Raw genomic sequence first — 15,282 nt, 5'->3', positions numbered from 1 at the left:
CGTCGGGGTCGGAGTCGGGGTCGTCGGAGTCAGGAACAGGGTCGGGCACGGGCGCGGCCGGGCGGCGCGAGCAGCGCGGGCGCGCGGGCGTGCGGGCAGGCCGAGGGCAGGGCACGGCCGGGGGCAGGGCGCGCGGGCGCTGGCGGCGTGGGCGTGGCGTGCGGCGCGGGGGCGGGGGCGGCGTGGGGGTGGGCGCGGGGGCTGGCTTTCTGGCTGTCTGTCTGACTTGCCGGCCGACCAAATTCGCTTAAGTCCAGAACGGCTCTTTGCCGAGTGGCGGATCAGGGAGGCACTCGGCAAATATTTATTTTTTAAAAAAAATTCTTTGCCGAGTGTCCCAGATCTGGCACTTGACAAAGATTTAATTTTTTTTTAATTTCTTTGCCGAGTGTCCCAGATCTAGCACTCGGTTTGTAAGCATCGTACGTGACAACGTGCACAAAATCTTCTGAAATTTTTATCATAGCCTCCACATATGATATCACGACATCTCAACAAGTTTCATGATTTTCGGACTTTGTTTGCTTTTTATAGAATTTAAAAACACTTTGCACGCAAGTTTGCGGTCATGTTTCGTGAACAAGATGTCCGAAATTTCGGGTACATTCCTGGATACGGCCTCACACTACACTCAGTAACATGACTATCATTTTTTGAATCATTAAATTCCATTATTCGTACTACGTGCAGTTCAAAATTATATTTTTTCAAAAAAATTCAAGTAAATGAAATAAAGTAACTAAATATATCAAAAGGCCATAAAAAATCTCCAAATTCTAACTAGGAGTTCCTGGTGCTTTTAAAGGGCTGCACAAAAAAATTTGGAGGCCAAAAACAAAAAAAACTTTGCCGAGTGCCGGGGCATGGCACTCGGCAAAGAGGGTTTGGATTTTTTTTAAAAAAAAAAATCCTCTTTGCCGAGTGCCTTCACAGGGCACTCGGCAAAGACATTTAAAAAAAATTAATCTTTGCCGAGTGCTGGGTCAGGGGCACTCGGCAAAGTATTTTTTTCCAAAAAAAGACATTTTTTTAAAAAAATCTTTGCTGAGTGCCGTACCAGGGGCACTCGGCAAAGTATTAAAAAAATTGCCGAGTGCCAGATCTGGGACACTCGGCAAAGAAATTTAAAAAAAAAAATAAATCTTTGCCGAGTGCCAGATCTGGGAAACTCGGCAAATAATTTTTTTTTAAATAAATCTTTGCCGAGTGCCTAACAGCAGGCACTTGGCAAAGAAGGACGTGGCCGGACACCGTTACGCGGGTCAGCCTATGCCGAGTGCCGCTCTTTTGCCGAGAGTCGGGCACTCGGCGAAGAAGTCCTTTGCTGAGTGTATTTTTTGCCGAGTGCAATTCTTTGCCGAGTCCCCGATTTTTGACACTCGGCAAAGAATTTTGCACTCGGCAAAGTCTCTGTTTCCAGTAGTGATAAGAAAGAAAGAGAATGGAAACGGCTAGCACCCAAACATCCGGACGCGGGCTGCACTTCGTTTCCGAGCATCCACGTGAGGGCCTGCGCCGCCCGGACGTCGCCCACATGTTCCTACATTTTGCGTTCCCACACGGGGCCCACGCCGCTCGGACGTCGACTAAGGATGGCAGCGGATTGGGTTCGGAACGGATATCCACGAGTTTTGGGTCCGCGGTTTTCAGTTTTGGGGCTTATTTTTCGCCCTAGATACCCGAAATGCTATGGTTTTGGTGTGGATGTTTAATTTCACGTGTGGATCTCCATTTGGGCCCCAAAAGATTCAGCTCACTGCCAGCCCCACTAGCAACCCGAGGTTTATAATCTGAGATCCTCAATCCGTCAGCTCTACCTGACTCCCTCACCCGCACAGGCGCCGCACGCCGCATCGCAACCACCCATTCGACGAGCGACGGCGGCTCGCGGGCACGGGCACCCCTTCTCTCTCGCGCGGCTCGCGTTCGCGACCTCGTCCAGTTCCCAGTCGCCCTCTCTCTCGTCCCTCACGGCGCCCGGGCCTCCTCGGCCCCGCCCCCGCGTCCACACCACGCCATCTGCCGGCAGCCGGCCGGCAAGCGAAGATGAATGCCTCATGCCTCCAGTTGCCTCTCTCTCTCTCTCTCTATTTTTATTTGTTTGGACTGTAATTTGTGTCTATTTTTCTGTCATCTGTATATTTTCCGTACATGGCTAGCTGTTGCTTGCTAGTACTTTCATGGCTACATCTTGTTGAAACAATCTCCTCTCCACACCTAAAAGATAATTAAACGTATCGTCTGCCTGCCCCGCTCGAGTTTACGTAGCGACGATACTCCGCTCCGAAACGAGACCCGAACGGACTACACCTCTCGCTCGACAGACGCCCGGCCCCGGCTCAAACTCCGAGTCTATATCGATCCAGCCCGATCCGCATACGGCTCACGGCTGGTGCTCGTGGACGTCCTTAAGTGGGAGTTCCGGATGCGCCGTTGCAGCTCCTCGATCGGCTTCGCGCTCGAGCAGTACGTGCCGTCCTCGTTGGCCACTCTGCATGCAGAACCAGAAACTGGTGGTGGCGGCGGGGAACATCGCGAGCAGCCGGATGGCGAACTCCGCGGCGCCATCGACCAGCGGGTGACCGTCCAAGGTGGACGCGCTGGTGCGGGCCAGGTGCGAGCACCGGCGCGTGGGGCTGGAGAAGGCGCGCAAGTGGCAGTGCGAGATGCTGGCAGGCGCCACTTGCGCGCTGCAGTAGGAGGGCGAGCTAGAGGCGGCCCGGCGGCGCGCCGCGCCTCAGAGCTTACACAGACGTGGTGCAGCCTGGCGTGCAGCAACGAGGCCGTCGCGTCTAGCCTGCGCACCACGCTCGACGCACTGATCCTCCCAGCCGGCGCCGGCCATGCGCAGACCGCCGACGAGAGCTTCGGCGACTCCGGCTTGGATGACGCGCAGTCGTGCACTCGCGCAGCTTCGTTGAGGCCAGGGACGCGCCGTCCCCGGCGAAGTGGGCGTGCCAGCAAGGCGGGCGAGCTTTAGGTCCCGTTTGGCAGGGCTTCTCCACCGGCTTCATAGCTGTTTGGAGTCGTTTTCTACCAAACGGGGTAAAGTAAAATAGCTTCACTTGTGAAGCCCCTAAAAACATGCTCTCACAGTGATTTGAGGTGGGATGGGGCCAAAAAAAAAAAGTGGCTTCTCCCGGCTCCTCCTCCATGCCCCTAAAAACATGCTCTCACAGGGAAGTCATTTTGCCAAACGATTTACCAAAACCGCTTCAGCTCTACCGGTGGAACTGTTCGTGGAGGTGACGAGCCTAGTTTTTGGCAGGGCTCGCTAATTTAGTTTTTTTGGCTGATCAGGAAAAGATACGTACATGCATGTAGTAGTAATATACGGAGCGTGCTGCCTGGGGTCCTGCATGCCACACTGCCTGTGAAAAAGTAAAGCTTTTTTGTTGAGCAAGATCTCGGTTTCAGCTACCGCATTGAGTTTCGCTCTGGTCTCGTCAGGCGGTGAGCAATCTTCAGTTCTTCGCTTGTTCGGCATCGCAATTATTAGTCGTTGCTTGCGACGCAGCACAATGCCTTGTTGGAGCCCAAGACCCTTTCAGGGTGTCCCAACCGCGTTTACAAATCGCTGGCTGACGTGAAGGTTAATAAAAGTAATTAAAAAGGTAAAAACTCAGATTACGGCAAGCATATCAGAGATTTATAAAAAAAAAAATGGAGATGTGCGACATTAGCTTTCACGGGCGCCCCCTAGCGTGGTAGGTTTTCTCGTTTCTCTCTTATAATTTGGATAGGTGCTGCTCCGAGTTAGTGACCATCGCACCATGCTTTCTCCTTTCATAAACTACATTTACACGTTATCAGTGATAAAAATCATGAAACATGCTTTATATTATCTATGCAATTAGATTTGTAGATTGCTTAATATATTTGTTGAAGCCACAAGCAACGTGCATTGCCGTAAGTATATGAGTAAAAATTTGTTACCCGGTGCAACGCACGGGCATTAATCTAGATAATTTACATATGTTTATCTACAATCTACTTTGCTAATTTATTTGGACTACCGTTCTTTGCTGATTTGCAGTAATATTTTGGGTTTTGGATAATCCATTGGGTTTTTGGGATCCGCAGGTTTTGGTTTCGGGGATGGATTTTCACTCTAATTGGTGTTCGGGGCGGGTTCGGGTTTTCATATTGGGTTTCGGTTTTGGATGCCCAGAGACTTCACCCGAACCGAATCTGCCCGTAGCCATCCTTAACGTCGACCGCACCACGCACCATCTCCCGCTTCCCACGCACATCCCATATGTACACCCCGATGTACTTTTGAAATATCTAGATGAAAACCTTGTAACATACAAAATGATGGATGAAACACATGAAACATGCATCTGAAATACTTGAAAATTATTGCAAACATACGCAACTTATAGATAAAACACTTGGAATATATGTGAGAAACTTATGTAACATCTAGATAAAACACTTCAAACATACATCTGAAATAGTTGAAACATTAGTAACAGACGTTTGCAACATACCTCTGAAACACTTGCAACATGTGTAACATCTCGATCTATTTTTGCAACATCCATATGAAACATTTGCAACATCCGGATGAAACATAGGAAAAACTTAAAACATACGCTTGTAACATGTGCTTTCAAAACAACGTCACCTTGCTAGTTGGACAAATGGATGCTCGTCGTTGCGGAGCTCGACGCTGGCGCGGAGGTTGGCATTAACGCATGAAGCTCGCTAGTGCAGCAGCAGGGCGGCACTCGTACGATTCTCAAACGCCTGGTCGCGGGCCAGGCTCACGGCCGTCGCATGGCCCTGTTGCTGCTACTTCCAGCACCACTGCTCGCTCCACCACAATCATCAAGCGTTGTTTGCTCGCAGGGGATGGGGCGCGGTGCATCCGATGATGGGCTGCAGCGTAGTTGGGGGAAGGGCACCGCGCGACGCTGCACAGTGGGGGAAGGAGGCATAGTGGGGCAGACAGATGAGCAGACTAGAAATGCTCAGCGATGCCGCGACAGACCGATGAGCAAAATGGGGAATTTTTTTTAGCGGCGAGTCGCTGCAGAGGACTGGGAGCCGCGTCGGACAGGACGGACACCCGTGGCTGAGCGTTTCCGAAAGAGAATAGAAAAAAAAAAGAGAAATTAGAAAGAGAAAAAAAAGAGAGAGGCGCTATGGACATTTCACTCTTTTTAAGAGTGAGATGAAGTAGTTTTACCAAAAGGTTTTTTCAAATTAGCTTCACCACAAAAGCCATAGCTAAAGCTGTTTTCATCATAGCTGAAGCTCTACCAAACGCGCTCTCAGGGGCAATATGGTCTCAAATGGCTTCATCATTCTAAAAAGATGCTTTTGTAAAAAAAAAAGTACTAAAATGCAATTAATAATAAGTTCGTCAAACAATTGGCGATGTTGTGTATAGTGTAATAATAAATAAATAGAAAAAATTTGCATGTCATCCCTTTTTTAAGTGTTGCACCAAATTGGCTGGATGTCAAATAAACCAGCCTCAACCTATCATTCCCTGACCCCTGGCCATATATATGGCCAGCTACGCATCTATTGCCTTTCCTCTGTTTACTGCCATATAGTTGCATTCCATTAAAGGCCATCAGATCTTCTAGAGAAGTTCCAGCCAGAAATTTCTGTTCATTTCTTTCACTTATGCGGTCAAGCCATGCTGTGCGATGGAGTATTAAGGAGTTATACATCTAAAAGAGGTCGAGTGTTCTTCCATAACCAGTCGAGAGAATGGCCACTCAACAAAGGGGAAACCTGCAAACATTGTGGAAACTTTAGGAGGCCACTGATTTCAGTAAGATGAGATAACTTACTGGAGGAACTAGGAAGGCAATATTATGATGATCACAAAGCATAAACACATTCATAGAAAATTTATGATGACTGACAAACTGTAAACCAGAAAGATCCCATAAAAACATAAAGAAGGGAGCCATTGTTTCGTCAAGCAAAATAACCATGCCCTCAGCGTCATCTTTGGTGTATAAATAAACCAGTGCCTCAAGGCCAACGATGTAGAAGCTCACCTTTTCCCAGACTTCTTCGTGGTAATCATTGACCCAATTGATCTCCGAAGGTGACAGCAAGGATGACTCAATAAGCTTGCTCTAAAGATGCAAAAAAAATGATGAAATAATCAGTACTTCATGAATTATGTGTTTAGTACAAACAATAATGAGATACCAGCAGGGGGCTTTCTCAAACATATGGTCACATAGTAAGCACCACAAAAGGGCAGAAGATACCTATCCTTCATATATAATACTGAAACCTTACACCCTAGTCGCATTTACTGATTACTCAAACAGAAACAATCTAGCAGTACATCAATTGGATATATGTGACTAGTGCAAAGTGTCATCCATTGAAACATATCAATAAGATAATATTACATTCGTATGTACCTGAATCGGAACAAAAGTTAGTTTCTCAAAACCAAGGTATGAAATTCCACCAAACGAATTTGCCAGATTAAGCTCCTTTACCAGAAGTAAATTCTGCAGCATTCAATGAAAAAATTAGAAACAAAAATGGCTAATTGCAACTCTTAGTACAGTGGAAAAATCTACCTCGATACGAATGCCAAATGAATTGTCTTCATAATAACCAGGTTCGTTGCTGACAATCATGCCCTTCTGTAAGGCTGTCAAATTTCCATATCGATAGCTAATGCTCTGAGGGCCCTCGTGGACATTTAGTGCAGCTCCAACTCCATGGCCTGTGCCTGGATCAAGAACAAACTTGACAATGAACTTACATTGCACATTATATCTTCAATGGAAGACAAACCAATCCTTCTCTTTAGAGCAAATTATTTTATGTAGTTAAAAAAGGTACTACCATGTCTATAATCCAGTCCAATTTTCCACAGAGATGACCGTGCCAGAACATCTAGCACAAAGCCTGGAGTTCTCTCGGGGAACACTGCTTGATCTAGAGCTATGTGGCCCTGTCACAAGATTTTATGGTTTCCATCAGGCAGGAATATAAGTTGCTGCAAAACTAAATGTTACTAAAATGTATGCCCAAAATCATAACCAAATTGATTACCTGCAAAACTCTGGTAAAGCATTCCTTTTGCCTTGGGGAAGGCTCACCAAAATGCACTGTTCTTGTTATGTCAGTTGTTCCATCAATGTATTGAGCACCACTATCTAACAAAAACAGATTATCACTTCCAACAGAGCTGCAGCTCTCTGGGGTTGGTCTGTAGTGTATTATAGCACCATTTGCACCATAACCTGTGTGAGAAAATTGACTCAGTTAGAAGTCAAGAGCTCTACAGTGTACACATCATAATTTGGGAAGAATTGCAGTTATGTAATCTATGAAATGTCTGCTTTCATCCCCTCGTTCAGCCTAAAAACATAGCTAATTATGCATCATAATAAAACATTAACATTAACACAAATTACAAAAATACAATGATTTTGATAAAGTCCTCAAACTACCATTGCCTTCATACAGATAAAAATTTACAAAATAGGCAACAAAAAAAAAACGTTAAAGAAAACAGGATATTACATCCTAGCTAACCAGGACCATCTATCCTGTCATAAAGTGGCTCAAGATACGAAAAATATAGTCTGAAGGGCATATCTCCAGACATTGAGTCCAAAAGTACTGAATATAATACAAAGAATTATCATTATACTGATATATGAAAACATAAGATATTAGCCAACTAAAAAGTTTCTATGTGATTTTAATAGTATTTTCTTAAAGTACAAAACAAACAAATTATACCACTTATAGTGTCGAAGCTTGTCTCTATAAATCCATCTTGCTTTTGACGAAACTCAAGAAGCTTTTCAGCAATTTGTACCTCTGTAAGGGGCACACTTTTACAGATTTCCTCCTCTAGCCAGCACCAGAATTCTGCTAAAGCCGCAGCATCTCTACAAATGTGCCATGCGCCAGCAAAGAAATATAGCTGTCAAGTTGAATGAAAGTAAAGGAAGCAGTAATACAACACGAAAATGTGGACATAAGTCATGATAAGTAACGCTGGATACAGGGACGTGACCAGAGATATTATTTGAAACAATATCCACACGGCTGAAGAACACTTCAACTCCAAAAGTCACAAAATGATAACAAAATAATGTTTTCCATGCACAAATAAAAGCAGAGTCTATACAGTAAATAGAATGACAAGAACCACCAGTAATTATTCCAATAGATCACATACAGACTAGTTCCCGTTCATCAATAGATCAAGATATGTCGAAACTTTGCCGTTTTTCCCAACAGTCTAATAGCTAATGCAATATGTTTCATTACCGAGAGAAAATTTACTAATTTAGTAGTAAAATTCCTGCTGGGCTGCCATAGGGGCCTACATACCTTTTCCTTGGAAGAGCTTCATGAAATTAAAAAAAAATTGAAATTTATTCAGGCAATTTTCAGAAGAGAAAAGAACACTGGTTCAAAAGCCCTTCAATACAATACCTTAGGTGTGAATTCTTCATTCCCTCAATTTCTGCATCATTTTTAACTGACTTGGCAAGTGCAACTGGTGAAACATTGTATACAGCACTTATGACTAAATTCTGCACACCAGGATCTCCAGTTATTGGGTCGTCTGAAGATGCTTCATTCTCTCCAACTTTTTTCCCTGCTTTTCCTTTCCTTTTCAAGCGTCTGTCGCAACTTGATTTAAATGCAGTAATTATGGCTGCATTCACACTTGAAGAATCCAACCAGAGCTTTGCACCTTTCTCTGCCAGTCTTGACAAAGCAATCAATGTTTTAGTCGGCAGCAACATTATTATTGACTGTTAGTTTTGAATTTTGAAGTAAAGAAATCTGTTTTAATCGGCAGCACCATTACAAAAATTATGTTTTCCCTATTGAATTGTTTCAAGATCTGATTCTTTTTCCTCAAATACACAGGAGGGCTGCACATCATTTTATTAAAAAGAAACATACATATGGAACAACACACATATTAACGTCGATAGATAGATCTGAAAAGTTCACTAGTAAACCTGGACCCACAATTTATTTACCAAAAATATATTTACAAGAAAAGAACAGAAACTCCAGCACCTCCAGGGCAGGGAACCATTTGTACAGATGAGGCCAGAAGAAATCTAATTCACTAAATTTATGATGGAAGAACCATGAGCTCAATGGGACTATTAAATCAATATATTTTGTTTTTACCATGATGATTGTCTTGCTATAGAAACAAAGGACTACATCAACAATGAAACACAAAAGATATTTGAATCAAGACAAATTTTGTAAAGATTAATGCTTTTGCAAGATTTACCTTTCTACTTCAGAAATAATTGCTTCATATGGCTTAAGTTTTACACCAGTTTGCTCAAGGTGCTCCAGAACATCTTTAGAAACTTTGCTGCTATCTACAAATAGTGTAGCAGTGCTAACCTCCACAATGAGGTAGCTATAAAATACTGGTGAATGTGGGACATCACTTCCTCTCTGCATTTAAATGTGAGACGAACCTATCAGATTCATGAACAATGCTGCTATGCTTTCTTTGCAGTCGCTACTCGAGCTTTGAGTTCAGGCATGGCAGTTGATTAAGAACGATAAATTCTTTTCAACAGTTATTATAGCATAATAATCAACAAAAGAAAACAAACTCCCAAGTAGAACATTTCACTGGAAACTCAGCAAATGTTAACTATAAAAACCAGCTATGAACAAAAGAAATAATAAAACTAAGACAGTAATATTTGCTAAGAACATTTAAATATATGATGCTTTTGACTGAAAGCATGTGGAGATTGAGGGATTGTTCACATGTATGACCCAAATACACCAAAATGGATTTACAAATTGAACAAAAAAAATGAAAAGCACAGCATGGTTTTCAACAGCAATTCCACAATACTCATAAGAAACATATCAATCAAACAAATTGTAAAAGAACCAAGAATTTACCATGTTCAACAACCAAGCAACTTCATCAAGCATTGAAATTACCACAGCATCACACCCATTTTCAGCAAGTTGTGACCTAATGAAGGACAACTTTGATGGTACATCAATACCAGCATATTTGATGTCATGCACCCTAGTTGGTTCTTTTGGGGGATTTGGCCTTGCATCTCCCCATATCTCATCAACTAGGTTCATGCCCTGAACCAAAACTAACTCATGATTCTTATTGGCGATTGAATCCTTCAGTTCTTCAGCAGCATCAAATGAGAAAAGAAACTGCATCCTTCGAAAAAATGAAGGAAACCAGATTAGACTGAGCATACAATAAACATACATCTCCAGAAAAGGAACATATTAAATAAAAGGAAACACAAAATAAAAGTGAAAAACTGAAATCACAAAAAAAATATAACTCTTGATTGATTTGCCATCATCACACCATTTCCAAGAGGAACATACATATAACAAGCTTCTAGATAAAAAATGTAAGATTCTATAGAGTAAAAAGCAACAAGATCTCTACCTGAAAAAAAAATCTACATGATTTCTTTATCAATAATAATTAATCGATGGCTTATTTATTATTGTTATTTCTTGAAAAGATAATTATATTTTAATAGATCCAAAAATCTAATAAAAGTAATGGAATCATGATGCCTAAAATTTCAATGGAATAAGCAGATAAGATAAAGAATTTCAATGTAGACAGTTTGTGATGGAGCAGATCCAAGGGAATGTACTGCAGTTCTCGTCATGTCTTATAAAATTTATGCTAATCACTATCACCTAATTGCAGCGTTGTTTGTGAGTTGTGACATTCACAAATCACGTTGTGGTGTGGTGACATCACCAAGAAAGAACTTAAACCCCAAACTACACACTTAATATGGGCATCAAATAAAGTGTATAAGCAATGCATCACTGAACCCACTACCCAGTATTAAATATATAAATTCTTGAATAACATATTAAAGAAAAACTCACCGGATCAATACCAACTCGGCAACCAGATGGTAAAACATCATTCAACCACTCACTAGTAGTTGGAATGCCATGATTCCCACTGCGCATGAGTGTCCAGTGATGGCCCAATTCCTTCTCTGCCTAGCAAGCAGAACAATTGATCATGAATCAATGACTGAAATAAATGTGGAAAGATATTAAATTTTGCAGCAAGTGAGAGTACCTGAAGAAAATAACGGCCATCAGTCCAGAGGGCAGCCTTGTTTTTTGTGACCACAGCTGTACCAGCACTGCCAGTGAACCCAGTCAGATAGGCGCGCCTCGTGAAGCATTCTGCAATGAATTCGCTCTGGAACAGTTGTGAATAAAATCATGTAAGTGGAGATTATATTTAATTCAATTTTGTCACTTCAATAAGTAATGCATTAAAAATTTTCTACATCATTTGCATTGGGCACCATTATTAGGACAACAGTTCACCACAGATGGGAAAACTCTGTATCATATGCAGTCACAAACTCACACTGAGCATAGGTATCATGATTTTCTAAACCTCTAGCTAAACTCAAAGCGAGTTTAAAAGCGGAATAAAGAAACCATATATGCTTCATGACTTCACTAGCAGTGGACATTGATGCTCTGGCTTCGGAATGGATGTGTCAAATTTTATTTGCAAGTGTTTGTGAATTATACATGAGACGATTGTCTGCTGCACTGTCAAGCAGATGCTGCTTTTTTATGAAAGTACATCATGACATAATTAGATGATTCAGAGCACACCTTGCTAGAAATTATATATCAAATGTACCAACTATTGTGTGCTTCTACTGATTTGTCAATAATCCACTATGTTTTGCAGGTACTTCAGAGAATGGGTGCATCAGTATCGTCATGTACATCCACCACAGTTGGAAACTACAGAGAAGTATCAGAGTATATTTATTTTAAATTAAAAGTAATCCTGATAGTTGCCCATACTGTACAAATACTTCGCAACCATAACACCTATCTATAATCTCAGTCAGGCCAATCTCAGATTTGCCACATCACTCCCACACATCACAGCAGACAAGCAACTCCGAAGGGCCCTGGCCTCAACAGCCCCTTTTTCACCAACCTGCTCATGACCGCCTCTCTCCTTCCCTATGCCCACCCCTCTGTCCAGTGGCGGAGGGAGGGAGGGGCTGAGGGGGGCCTGGCACCCCCCAACATGCCGGTGCCTCCACAGTGCTCCTTCCATAATTAGCTAGTTAATCATTCAATTAGCAAGGTAATAATGGTAATTAGTACTTTAATCGTTTATTTTTTCTAATAATCTAGGATTAGTCTTTCTATTGTCTTTTTTATTTCTTTTGTTTTTCCTATACGATACAATTCAATAGCTAGTTAACAAATATAGTTAGTGTTTTGCTTGTTTGTTCTCTCTTCATGTATCTCCAACTGCATCTATATTATTTAGGACTAGCCTTTATGTTCTCTTTCTTGTTTCCTTTGTTTCTATTATTACCGCGATATTTTCTGAAGTTAGAGACCTAGTGCTAATTAAATTTTGTTCACTTTTTCTTTGTAATAGTCACCAAAGTTTTTAGCTTTTATGTATATCGTAAAATAAACTTTTATTTAGATATTATCTATCCTATTGTCTTACATACATTTCATCATGTATGATTATTGTCAGCTTAAATGGCGGCCCCCTATGCTCAAATCCTAGCTCCGCCCCTGCCTCTTTCCTTATGCCCACCCCTCTGGCCCTCTGTGTCCCACGCCCCACGAACCCCTCTCCTTATCCTATCATCCCTTTGGAACATTACAAGTTTCCCAAAACTCCACAAGGCAGTAATGATCGCAAACATCAGAAGAGCAAAAGTTGTTATCCAGTAAGTCTCCCGGGGCTACACAAAGTACATCTTCAGAAGACAGGGCTAAGAGTGAGACATATTGCAACACGTTTGTCACACACAATGCAGTAATTCTCTACAAGAAGTGGGGATTGCCATGCATGTAGTGCCTAAATTCAATCATTTTTCCACAATTACACTAATATGATGAGTAATTATCCATTAGTTTTGTTCATCTGGGTATATCAAAATCAAATTAATCATATATAAGGTGGGACTAGGGAGAGGGCGGCCCGACCTGGTGGGCGTCCTGTGAGGGGACGATGTAAGCGTCAATGGAAACGTCGGGCCGCGCGAAGAGTCGACGAAGCGAACGGAGCTTCTCATCCCCGTCAGACGCGGAGTCCGCCGCAGCCCCGGAGGAGGAGAGGCCCCGGCGCTTGCGGAGCTCAGACGAGGAGAGGGCGACGACGCGTCCGTCCCCGCCCGATGAGCTGGCGAGGACGCGGAGGAGGGGAAACCGGCGGCGAAGGGAGAAGGGCGAGAGGGCGGGAGGGGGCCGGCGGGCGAGGAAGGCGGCGGCGGCGAGGGACGGGGAGAGGCGCGCGGCTTCGATCGCCATGAGCGAGCAGCCGAGAGAAATGCGTGGGGACTGGGGAGGACGAGGAGGTGTGAGGGAAGGGAGATAAGGCAGAACCGGCCCACAAGCGTCTAGCTTCCGGGCTGGGCCTCAACGCGCTCTCTCGATGCGAAAAATATCTGTTTGACTTCGAGGAACATGCGTCTCAAAAAACAACTTCGAAGAACATTTTCTCGAAATAATATTATTTTCTATTAAAAATTACAAAAGTTGATGTTGTTAAAATTGTAAAATAAATTATAAAAATAGTGACCAATCAGGCACCGAAAGGCCGATTGCTCATGAATGGGTAGTGTTCGTATGGAGGTATGGACTATGATGCCCCCTCCTATTAGCACACGTAGCTAGCCCACCAACTAGTCTCGTCCTACCTTATTTGATTGTTGTAGTGCACAGAGTACTAATCATGCATATAGCACCAATTTTAATGGCACCATAGCATGTGAGCGATGCCTGGACTGGGCATGGTTTCTAGGTGAGAAACCAAATAGATCCTTATACACATCGTGTCTCGATGTCGCTCTCGCTTTTGTATTTTCTTCTATAACATTTGTGTTTTTGTGTTTTTGGATTCATAGATCAGTTAGGATTTTTAATCTAACCTTTTCACTTTAACATGAACAACACCAAACTGGACCCACCAATCTAATTAATAAAATAAACAATGCTCTTTAATTTCTCTCACCAACCCACTAGTCATCTCTTCTTGTCTGGTCTCTTTTGTTGGCAACAATGGTCAACTTCGCAGCATGTTTTAATATAGAACCCAAGTTTTGCTTCAGTATATTGCACACATCTTATTTCTCTCTGTCTCTCTGTAGCACCTAGTTTTAAGAATAAAATCAGATACACATCATATGTGAGCCCGGGAAGTCAAATCTCACATATAGCTACAAATAAGGGTAATATCGAAAGACAATGCTCAATATATAACATACTTAGGATAAAGGATATAACCTTAGATAGCAAACAGCGGAAAGACAACTCCGATCTTCAGGTGAAGACTCTAATTCTACAGGGACAACTGACTGGTTGATCACAAGCCTAATTCCTCCAAACTCTAACAATTTGGTACCCATCTAAGATTTTTCCAAAGTATTGAAAAAGTAAAGCAAGCGTAAGTACATGTCGTACTCAACAAATATAACATGGGGTTCATGAGGCTCAAAAGGCTAACACTGGTTTACTGCAATTAGCTTTTAATGAGTCATCTTTTAGCAATTGGGTGGCAACAAGTTTATTCACAAGTCCATATAAACACATGATCAGGTAAACATGAATAATGAATAGCATAAACAATTAACCATTAATGAGCATCTTTATCATCAGTATTATTAGTGTTCATCATCATTAGCCATCAATGATTATCTATTCCGTAAGGGTCCAAGGCCGCTCGTGACCGTGAGCACGGCTGATATACTAGTTTTACACTCTGTAGAGGTTATATACTTTCACTGTGAGTCATGATTTACCCTTTCGCCTGAGATGATCAGCCTCTTGACCCACAACCTAGGAAGGTCGGTAGGGTTCACTATGAAGCCTTTCAAAGGTTTGTCTAACAAGTTAGGGTCGCTAGGTTTTCCCATCAATAAGCATGAACCCCCCTCCAAGGAGTGACTAATAAAATACCAAGAAACCAAAGTACACCCTCTTGGCAAGCCGAGATCATACCTGTCGGAGCCCCTCTTGCGCCATAAAGGTAACCACTAACAAGCTAGAAAAGGTTATCATACTGAGCTAAAGCCAGAGCCATGTAGCCCTCACAGTTGTACTGTAAGTCCTGGATGTTCGCTTACAGATAAGTCCTTAGGGATAAGAATCTAGAGCACCATAAAATAGCCCAATGCTCTAGCCCCCTTGTTTCATGTTGCTAAAAAGCATCTTTTAGTGTTTGTTGCATAATCCATTAGTCAAGTTACAAGATATGTC

At 42.7% G+C, this 15,282-nt stretch overlaps 1 protein-coding gene across 1 annotated transcript; it reads right to left on the bottom strand.

Annotated features, from left to right (window-relative positions):
- Positions 1–5,356: 5,356 nt before the first annotated feature.
- LOC136551224 (aminopeptidase P2-like) lies at positions 5,357–13,397 on the bottom strand. Its single transcript, XM_066542799.1, has 13 exons — positions 13,012–13,397; positions 11,099–11,224; positions 10,897–11,016; positions 9,913–10,188; positions 9,275–9,447; positions 8,449–8,727; positions 7,744–7,895; positions 7,048–7,238; positions 6,838–6,946; positions 6,567–6,721; positions 6,402–6,494; positions 6,024–6,104; positions 5,357–5,751 (listed from the first exon to the last, which is right to left on the bottom strand). Exons 1-13 carry the CDS (start codon positions 13,333–13,335, stop codon positions 5,680–5,682), a joined length of 2,151 nt encoding a protein of 716 aa, XP_066398896.1. The 5' UTR covers positions 13,336–13,397; the 3' UTR covers positions 5,357–5,679.
- Positions 13,398–15,282: the final 1,885 nt, after the last annotated feature.

This window comes from Miscanthus floridulus, chromosome 4, assembly GCF_019320115.1.
Source record: "Miscanthus floridulus cultivar M001 chromosome 4, ASM1932011v1, whole genome shotgun sequence".
NCBI lineage: Eukaryota > Viridiplantae > Streptophyta > Magnoliopsida > Poales > Poaceae > Miscanthus > Miscanthus floridulus.
The sequence above is the reverse complement of the archived record's forward strand: the minus strand, read 5'-3'. Positions and strand labels throughout refer to the sequence as shown.

Bases quoted from the DNA above. Each gene is read 5' to 3' on its own strand.
- LOC136551224 (XM_066542799.1), bottom strand. From the start codon at position 13,335: ATGGCGATCGAAGCCGCGCGCCTCTCCCCGTCCCTCGCCGCCGCCGCC. The intron at 11,225-13,011 runs GTCGGGCCGCCC...CAACTGTTCCAG, and splicing joins CCTCACAGGACGCCCACCAG to AGCGAATTCATTGCAGAATG. The intron at 7,896-8,448 runs GTATTGTATTGA...GCACATTTGTAG, and splicing joins ATGAAGAATTCACACCTAAG to AGATGCTGCGGCTTTAGCAG.